General features: G+C 59.6%; 1 protein-coding gene across 3 annotated transcripts in view; it reads left to right on the top strand.

Annotated features, from left to right (window-relative positions):
• Positions 1 to 790: 790 nt before the first annotated feature.
• MYO1F (myosin IF) overlaps positions 791 to 10,058 on the top strand; it is a 31,277-nt gene continuing 22,009 nt past the window's right edge. The window contains exons 1-5 of one of the 3 annotated variants that reach the window (XM_059159734.1): positions 791 to 947; positions 8,625 to 8,762; positions 9,187 to 9,276; positions 9,359 to 9,453; positions 9,861 to 9,948. In XM_059159734.1, the coding sequence (XP_059015717.1) occupies positions 945 to 947; positions 8,625 to 8,762; positions 9,187 to 9,276; positions 9,359 to 9,453; positions 9,861 to 9,948 (414 nt within the window). In that variant the 5' untranslated portion in view covers positions 791 to 944. Of the gene's footprint in view, positions 948 to 2,206; positions 2,474 to 5,887; positions 8,539 to 8,624; positions 8,763 to 9,186; positions 9,277 to 9,358; positions 9,454 to 9,860; positions 9,949 to 10,058 lie in introns of those variants that run through there. The other 2 variants (XM_059159735.1, XM_059159733.1) reach the window with 2 other exon arrangements.

Here is a 10,058-nt window from a genome sequence, read left to right on the forward strand (position 1 = left end):
TAGGGGGCGCCGCGCCTCGCCAGCCTCCAGGCGCGATGCCGCGTCCCGCCGGGGCGCAGGGATACCCGGGTCCTGGGGCCTCCCTGCCAGCCTCCCCGGGTGGGCCTCGGCCTCCTCCGCGCTACGTGGCGCGGCAGGTGACAACCTGTCCGAAATGCCACTTCCTAAACGTCCGGGGGAGACCAGGACACGGACCAACACTTGATGAATCCTATGGGAGCCGGGCACTGCGGCGAGGGCCCGCACCCCATTTTATAAGAACGTGGGGTCCCAGAAGTAGCAGAGCTGGGGGGGGGGGCATTAAATCCTGAGCTGACACCCCATGTCTGGGAAGTAACGGCTGTCCCTGCTTCCTGGGAACTTCCACTCGTGATGTGCCCCCCCCCACCTGCCTCCCATGACGGACCCACGTGGCTCCCCACTGGCCTTTCTAGGGAGAAGACCGGCAGATGGCAGAGGCGGCTCTGGAAGAGGGGGTTTGCTTAGGGACGCCTGAGCAGACGCACATCTGAAGTGGTTTTGAAGAGACCTGAGCAGCCCAAATGCTTCCCCGCAGCCGCCTGACCTGGGTGCTGTGTGCCGCAGCCCCTGTCCAGGCAGTTGGAGAAAGGGCCTTTCCGGGGCCTGGCGGCTGCTGCCATCAGTCCTCAACCTCTCCCTTCAGGCAGGCTCAGAGCCCCAAACAGCCAGCGCCCTCAGCCCCGCCACTGCCGGCTGGAGCCCTCTCCCCGCCCCTGGCCCGGCTTCCCTCCCTTGTAGCAGTGGCCCCTCCCGCTAAAGGAAGTGGGACGGGGGCTGTTCTAAGAGGAACTAGGGCTGGGAGTCTGGTGCAGGAGCAGGACCAGGGCCATGCCCGAGCCGCCCCCCGGAGCACCCTGAGCCTCTACCCCCGCCACGACCCATCCAGTCCCTCCCCAGAGGCCTGACAGGACACCCCCCCAACCATGGTAAGTCCTTGAAGGGCGGGCCCTGCAGTGCAAGAGTGGGGGTGGGGCACCAGCCCAAGGTTGGGGTGCCCTGGACACCACCAACCAGAAGGTGGGGAGGTGGGGAGGGGCCCAGAGGACCCATGGGGGTCCCTCACTACAGCTTCAGGTGCCTCCAGCACCCTTCAGCAAGGACCAAGCTCACATCTGGCAGCACCAGGATGCGGGAATGATGATGGGGGATCAAGGATGGAGCAGGGACTGAAGGACAGAGGATGACCGTGCGGGATCACACGGCATCTGTGGGGACAAGGACAGACTCCCTTCTCAGGGCTTCGGGAACCCGTTTCCAGCCCAGCTGGGGTCCCTCATCCTCCCGTGTGGCCTTGGGCAAGTCACTTCCCCTCTCTGGGCCTCAGTTCCCACATATGTCATATTTGGAAGTCCGCTGAGATGTAGAAGGTGTTCGGGGAAACTCTCAGAACTTCAGAGAGCCTGTGGGTTCTGCCGCTCTGAGTCCACAGCTGGGAGCCGAGGCCGGGTTGAATGGGCAATGGGGGGCAGCGATCGTGTCGCGACATCATGCCTGTGTAGGGGTGGTCTGGTCGTAGCAATCACAGAAACGGGGCAAGGTGAGACCCAGCACGGGCACTGGTACCCTTCCGAGCAAGTATGGCAAGGGATACTCTGTGGCCAAAGGTGTCCCCCCCGCCCCGGGTGAGGCTGAGATCTGATGATGATTACGGTGAAAAGGGTCAGGAGACTGTCACTGCCATGGGTCTAGACCCAGAAGCATCCACATTAATGTGACACCCACATTAAGAGAGAGCCCGGGCGGGCTCGAAAATTTGCAGCCACTGCTCCGTGCATCTGTAAGCCACTTCAGCTTTCATTTTTCGTCAAGGACAGCATGTGGCTGGGACAGTCACAGAGCCCGTGGTGACAATTGCAATGCTCCCGGCAGTTGCTGCAGGCAGCTGGCCAAGGTGGAGGAGGCAGGAGCTAGACCAACAGGCAGGGATCGGGTTGGGCTGAGAGAGAACCTCTCCTGACTTCGGAAAGCCCAGACAAGCTGGGCATCGCTGGCCAAGGACCTCGCTGGGTAACTCACAAAGCAGACCATCCTCTAGAGCTCCAGGCTTGGGATGGGAATTCTTCGAAGAAGGAGCCAAGCCAGAGGTGCTCAGGAGCTCAGATGGGCAGACTTGGATCAAAAGAACACAGGAAATGATCTGTTACTTGAAAGAAAAGCAGCCCCTCCCCAGGAAGCCATGCGGACTGCTTAGTCAATGTTTTGCTCAGCTGATGGGCTGTACGAGGGGAGATTCTCCCCCAAGAGGACCACGGAGGGGGGAAAAGGGAGCAGACCCCATCCACGAGGCTAATCCTTGCTTCCTGGAGGGATGCCGACTAGTGCCAGGGAGAGCGTGGGAAGATTCAACGGAGCGATGTTCCTAAAGCGCTTTACGGAGCCCCTCTACAGTCCCCATCACCGTGGGTGACGCTCGCTCATTCATTGCTGGAGTTTGCGATGGCGCTGGGCAGAGGTGACTCATTCTCGGTTGGGCTGTTGGGCTGTTGGTGCTGCTGGTGGTGACGGTATTCACGGGCATCTGTTGCAAGTTGGCGGTGACCGTGTTTCTCGGGGGTGTGCCGGTGGTGGTGATGGCTGCTTTCGGTGCCAGCTAGTGCGGAATGTTTGCGGTCGGTGGTGGGTCATTGTCAGGGTGGATCCGCAGAACGATGGCGGTTGGTGGGGGCGGGGGGTGAGGTTAAGGGTGACCGTTTATAAACTACAGACCAAAAAAGCAGGGAGACCTTTGATGTGGCTGCTTGGTCCGCAGCCAGCAGCCGTGGGGATGGACAGAGAAGGCTGTTGGCCAAGAGAGAGTTGGGGCGGACTCTAGAAGGACAGAGGTCCCCACCTGTCCTCTCTAGTCAGGCCAGAACTCTTTCCCCAAGAGAGGGGGTACTTCAAGAGCCTTTGGAGGCAAGGATGCTGTTTGCACAGTGCAGGGATGCAGGGTGCAGCCCCAGAACCCCACTGAGATGGGGGAGGACAGGACCAAGGCTGCAGGGACACACCGGGGTGGGGGCTGGGGGGCAGGAGCTGGGGGCCAGCCCTAGCACTGGCTGCCAGGGCAGCTTCACATCTGCTCCCTGCTTGTGACCACAGCTTGCGGGACCCCAACGAGGAAGGAAGTGGCTGTTTCGTTGTTCTCTCCAGTCTGAGGCTCTTCTCATCAGCACCCAGGAGCAGAAGGCCAGAGCAGCTAGGGCCAATTGCAAAAGCTCCCGCTTCCAGCCCCTCCCCCTGGCCTTGCCCGCTGACCCGTGGGACCAGCCAGCTTAAGGCTACTGCTGCTGGGCATGGCGAGGATGGCTCCGCTTCTGCTTCCCAAGCCTGACCTTGTTGGAGCTGCACGGCTAGCTGCCCCAGGAGGCCTACAGCCCTCAGTGTCCCCATTTTCCCGATGAGGAAATAGCCATCACTGTTTCCAGATGAGGAAATAACCTTCCCTTCCAGGGAGGGTCCGTGAGCTGCTATAAAGCCCAAAAGTGGCAGAGGATGTCAACTCAGTGACCCCTAAGGTCATGCTTTCATCAGCCACCTTGACCTGCAACCTCCTGATCCTCCCTACAAGATGAGGGGCCAAGGGGGATTGGGGGTGCTGACCCCCACATGCCCCAGGCTGCCCATCCTTCCAGCCTCATTTGGATCTGGAATCTCCACCCCCAAAGAAACAGGAAGCTCCCCTCCCCCTCCCTTCTGCCTTAGACTGGGGGGGGGGGTCTCTCTGAAGAGTCAAAGTTAGAAGCTACCTCCCACCTCCCACTCTAGCCCTGACTCTCTTTCACAAGAGCCCCATCAGGTTGAGTCATACTTGGCTTGTGGTCAACTGTGACCACAACATCTTCATTGCACCCCCCGCCCCTAAGAAAGGGACTCAGAAATTCAGTTTCAGCTTGATCTAGGAGACTTGGGAGTCGCAGGGAGATGGGTACTCGTGATACAGGACAGGAACGGCAGTCTCGTCCCCGTGGTAGCGCATTCAGTCCTTCACTCCCTCAACAACCATCCGTCCGCCAGCTCCTATATCTTCTGTCACCGGTCACCTCCACTAAATGCTCTTGGGGCCACCAGCTGCCATTTCCTGAGGCTTCCAGCTCACCTCCTCTCCGCACAGGCTCCCTGACTCCTCTCAGAGAACGAGTAGAGTAGGTTTATTATGGAATCCATTTTACAGATGGGAAAAGAGAGGCTTGGAGAAGTGAGGCGGCCTCCCCAAGACCACAGAGTCAGTCAACTGTCAAGCCGAGCCTCACACCCAGCTGGTCCCATGCCGAAATTCTTCCTGTCCTTCCATACTCTGTACTCCCTTGAGCAACACCCTCTCTCTCTCTACCACAAACAACGCATGGTTTTTGTCCTCACAAGGGGCTAGGAGTGGATCTGGAAGTTCCAGGTCCCTCGCTGGCAGGACACAGAGAGACAGAATGGCGGGGGCAGCAAGGGGCAGAGGGCCACTCAGCTGGCTGGGGGAAGCGGAAAGGGACAAGAAGAGGAACCAAGTCCTTGGGGCCAAGAGAACCAGCGAGACGCAGCCTGCTTTGGGACCTCTGACCTCAGAGAAAGGAAGTGGCCTTGAGCTTCGGCCCAGCTTGACGGGCCCAGGAGCGTAGAGACTGGACTGACCCACGGGGAAACTCTAGACAGACCAACCTTGTCTCTGCCCCACCTTCGTCTGATCTGAAGCACCAACCCCAGCCCCCTCTGACCATCCTCTCCCAGGCCCTCCCTTCCTGCTGTGCAACCTTGGAGAGGACAAAGAACCTCTCTGTGCTGTAGTGTTCTCTTCCACAAAGTGGACCTAGTCACAGTACTGACCTCAGCATGATCAATGAGGTCAGTCGTAGAAGAAGCAGAGACCGCAGTGTGGCACAGGGTCCCTGCCAGGGGGCTGCTACCTATTGTTATGATGGGTGTTGGTTACCATAGTTACCACGGGAAGCCCCGCACCTCAGAGGTCTTCAGAGAGAGGATCCACTTCCTGTCCCCCCCCCATCAGCAGCCCCCACTTCCCCACCCGCTGTTGACTCAGAGAAAGAGCAGACCCCCCGCCTGCAGCCCCTGAAGGGTATCACTCCTCTCCCAGATTTCATCCTCTGTTCTCACCAACACGCTCTGGTCTCCCCATCTTAAGAACAAGAAACCTGCTCCCTGGACCCTGCTCTCCCCACAGCATCTTTCCCTCTCCGCCTTCTCAGCTAGACCATCTGAAAGCCATCCTCCCGCCCTGTCTACACCTCCTGACCTCCCAGACTGACTTCTGGATGAGGTCGCCAGGGCTCTCTCCGGGGGTCCCTCTGAGCCTCCGGGGAGCCGGACACCTTCAGTAGCTCGGGGATCCGGTCGATGGCTCCCTGCCTCTCCCAACCGGCCCCTGTCATGTCCGGGTCTCACGGCTCCTGGCTGCCTCCAACTTCCCAGCTGATGCCCTGCTCAGCCTCTACCTTGGACATCCTCTCCAACCCCTGCACCGTGCTGCTCCCACAGCTTTGCCCTCCCCAACCCCCCTCCCACCGCACCCTGGGGTTCTTGGTGCACCCCACCCAGCACCCCCTTCCTGTAACAGACCCCTTGGCAGGCCCCCTGGAACCCCCAAACTGAAATTCACAGACGGTGAAACACACCAACTCCCATTGTTTCAAAAATAATGCGATCTCCTGTAATGCGGAGGAGAAAGTCACTTGGAAGAAAACAGGCACATAAAGATGAAAGTGTTCAGGCCAGTGGCCCACGAACGCCCACCGGAGCCCCCAGGTGCTCACGCCGGGACACGGGAGCATCTCCGGGGGTTGATGCCGAGTGACAGAGGCATCAACCATGCTACTTCCATGAGCAGCGCGAGCTTCCAAAATGCCGAACGAGTCTCAGTACAATCTTAGTAACACTAAAAACTCTCTTGGGTAGTCTGGAACATGGAGTGGGTGTCAGCCGTGCAAAACATACTGTTTTTCTGTATAGACCTAAACTAGAATTTGATCTTAGGTTCCAGCGATTATAAACAGTTTTGTCACTTACATAAGCAGCTGGTGGGGTGGAGTGGGGGCTGCGGTCAGGGTGATCATGTATGGACCAATCTGGCACCTGCAGCCCGCTTGAAAGGCCAGCCAGTCCCCGTCCCCAGACAACCGAAAACGCTGCCACAATTCTTAGAGTGTCTCCAGGAGTCCCACTGAGAATTCCCCAAGCTGCTGACAGTCAAGCCTGAGTTCCTTTGCTCGACATTCAAGGCCCTTAGGGACCTGGCCCAGGTTGACCTCCGCTCCATTCATTCACGGGCCATCCCACTAGCCCACTTGGTCATTCAAATGTGCAGCCGGGCCCTGCCTGACCCCCTGCCCTCGGGACCTTGCACACCCAAGACGCAGCCGACGAGCAGGGTGCCCAGCACGTGGACAGGGCTGCGGTGCAGGGCCCCGGGGGCTGTGAGGGTCCAGAGGAAACCTCCTTCTGGCCCGGGCAGGGGAAGACTTCCTACAGGAAGTGTCACCTGAGCCAAGTGCGAAGGCCGGACTGGCAGGGACCAGGCAGGCAGGGTGTTCCGAGCTGAGACCTGAGCACCGGCAATCACGGGGCGCCGGGGGCAGGGACTGAGAGAGTGTCTCCCTGGGGGCCGAAGTTAGCAGCACCCGGGAAAAACCTCTGGTGGAATGGATGGGGGGGAACGTGACAGGAAGCCACAGACGGCTTCTCAGCCCCAGAGCGACGAGACCAGATTTGCCACATGAAAAAACTGCCTGTGACAGCTCAGGCTGGAAGCACGTTGAGGGGGGCCGAGCCCTCACCCCACTACACGCTCCCTCGTCTGCTCTCGGCTCCTGCTTCTGCACCTCCACGCTGCCTGGCGTGCCTCTTCTCCCTGCTCTCGACCGAAGCCCTTCTTGGCTTTCGAGTCCCAGCCCAAACACCCCGTGGGTCCCGGCCACTTGCGGGTGTGGACGGAAGAGCCTGGCCTTGGCTGTCAGACGCGAATCCCACACCCTCAGAGACAGCCGAGCTGGGTCTGTAGTCAAGCGTCAAACCCTGCTGGAGCCTCCGCTTCTGTCCCTAAATGTCCCTGAGCCGCTGTAAGGACTGCTGGTGATACGACCTTCACCCCTGGCCCCCCGACTCCAAGCACTTGGTGAATGTTAATTCTGTCCAGGGCCGCTCCGCCCAGGACCCAACCTCCCAACTCCCTGGGCTGGAGAGGGGCGCGGGACCCTCACTCATTTTGGAGTTTGTGCCTCAGAGCAGTTTACTCCTTCCCATTAGCTCCGGAAAGGGAGGCTGCTTCTCCCATTGTACAGATGAGACCACTGAGGCTCAGAGCTGTGTTGGATCACGCCACCTAGATTGGAAGCCAGAGCTATGCCTCACCAAAAACTGGCCTCATTTAACGTCTGTGGGCATTCCTCAATGAACCCCGCTCTGGAATTGCCCAGGGGCCCCAGGAAAGACTGACCTGTCCTCCTGCCTCTGTCCCACGCTGCTCCTCCTGCCCCATGCCTGCCTGCGTCCTCTCTGCCCAGCTCACCATCCCTGGAATCTGCGTGGCAGGCACTGGTCAGTTCTCGGGACTGGCCTCTGATTCCCAGCATCCTTTGCTCTGGGGGCGTCCCCCGAAGCTGGGTTTCTTTCTTTGCCCCTGTTCCTCATCCATCCATCAGGTCATCCCTTCTAGAGCTGAGAAGGACTCAGTCCCAGTCCCTGCCCTCCAAGAGCTCCAGGTCTGAGAATGATGGGCTTCCTGGAGGAGGCACGTTGTATATAGGCAGGAGCACGCCTGCCAGGCAAGCTCGGGGCCTCAGACTCCTCCATGGCAGGAGTACACCGAACTGAGAGCGCTTGAGGCAGCCAGTCTGTTTAAGTGTCCGAGGCACTGGATGAGCTGAAAAGTAAGGCTGAAAAGAGAAAACATTCCAGGCAGGCTTCCTGGAGGAGGGGTCTTTTGGAGGAGGAGCCTGTGTCTGAGTCTTCTCCCAGGGGCCTAAGGAAAGTCTAGCCCGATTTAAGAGAAAAAAAAAAAAAACTAAGGGAGAAAATGAGAAGGGAAAGTGGCGGGGGCAGAGGAGCGGGGGAACCGCACAGAGCGCAGAGGTCACAGCCAGGACAGGCTAGGATGCGTGACCCTGAGGGAGGAAGAGAGGAGGAGGAAGGAGACCACCAAGGGGTGGAAAGGTGGGTGGCAGGTCAAATGCCCTGGAGAAATCAGGGACGCGGCAGGAGCCCGGGCAGGGAGAGGGGGCTGGAGAAGTGGAGGGCGCAGAGTCCGAAAGAGAAGTGAGAAGAAGGGTGAGTCCACCCCCAAACTAGCCTCCCCCCAACCCCCTTCTCCCCTCCCACAGCCACCAGAGCCCCAGGCACACTCTGTCCCCTTGGGCCTGGCATCACGGTCTCCTGCGTGACAGTGGGACAGTAGGTGGAGGGTTGGGAGGACAGAGCCCCCTCCTCTGGGGCAGGGAGCCCAGACTCCAGCACGCCCACCTCTCCTGGTGTCCCCATGTCGGAGAAGGAGGCTGGCAGGTGGCTGAGGGGAGGCAGAATCGGAAGGCAGTGATGGAGGTGAGCCAGGCTGGGGGGGGGGGTTGCTGAGGCACCAGCCCCCCCCCCAAAGCAGCTTACTCCCACCTGGCCACCCCCCACTCCAGGGCAGCAAGGAGCGCTTCCACTGGCAGAGCCACAACGTGAAGCAGAGCGGCGTGGACGACATGGTGCTGCTGCCCCAGATCACCGAGGATGCCATCGTGGGCAACCTGCGCAAACGCTTCATGGACGACTACATCTTTGTACCCGGGGCCGCGGGCAGAGTGATGGAGACACGGACGGGAGCGCGACCGACCGGTGGAGGGAGGGACAGCTCGGGGCTGAACGCAGGGAAGGGAGAGACGAGGCCTGAACAAAGGAGCAGAGGGAGGGATGGGCAGTGCGAGCACCAGCCGGGAGGAGGGGGAGATGGAGGGACAGCAGGGCTCTGCTCGGGGGCGGCTGGGGTCCTCCCTGCTCCCTCTGTCCTGGGTAGCTCAGCCACAGTACATACCATCTCTCCTTTCTGGACCCAGCCCTGTGTTTTCCCCAGCACATCTGAGCATCTCCATCTCTTGCTCTGAGCAATGGGGCCCTGGAGGTCCCGGGGGATTAGGATTTAGGGGACAGGGGCCCATGAGGAACAAAGCCAGCCAAAACACCGCACAGCCCTTAACGGCACCCCAGACCTACATTGGCTCCGTGCTCATCTCCGTAAACCCCTTCAAGCAGATGCCTTACTTCACTGACCGCGAGATCGACCTCTACCAGGGCGCAGTAAGACCGGGGCCAGGTGGGAGGCATGGCCCCGGGACCCCCAGCCTCCAGCCCTGTGCTAAGAGCTGACCTTCCCCACCAGGCTCAGTACGAGAATCCCCCGCACATCTACGCCCTCACGGACAACATGTATCGCAACATGCTCATCGACTGTGAGAACCAGTGTGTTATCATCAGGTATGGAGAGGGCCCCACGCCCTCCTGCCCAGGCCCCGCAACAGCCTCACCAGCCTAGGGAGCTTTGCTCAGAGTTCCTGCCCCAAACAGAGCCTTACTCTCCCTCTCTGCCCCTGGCCCTGCTTTACTTTCCTCGTCAGCCCCTGACCCATGATATATTTATTCATCCATTCTATTATTGTCCGTCGGTCCGTTCCAAATGTCCACTCGGAGATGGCAGGGATCTTTGTCTTGTTCGCTATTGTTTTCCTAGAACCTGGTATGGCAGTGAATGAAGGAAAGAAGGAAGGAAGGATGAATGAATGAATGAATGAATGAATGATCAGGCACTAGAAAGGGCGCTTACCCTCCCCCCAGCCCTCCCTCCCTGCTGGCTGCTGATCATTCTTTCCTTCATTCACCCCCAGTGGAGAGAGTGGAGCTGGGAAGACCGTGGCAGCCAAATACATCATGGGCTACATCTCCAAGGTGTCTGGCGGGGGCGAGAAGGTCCAGGTGAGAGGAGAACAGAAGGATGGGCTGGGTCCCCCCAGCAGCACGGTAATTAACCCCCACAACCACCTACCTCGCCCTGACCTCTTCCCAACCCCACCTGCCTCTGCCCC

This window comes from Mustela lutreola, chromosome 2 (genome assembly GCF_030435805.1).
Source record: "Mustela lutreola isolate mMusLut2 chromosome 2, mMusLut2.pri, whole genome shotgun sequence".
Classification (NCBI taxonomy): domain Eukaryota; kingdom Metazoa; phylum Chordata; class Mammalia; order Carnivora; family Mustelidae; genus Mustela; species Mustela lutreola.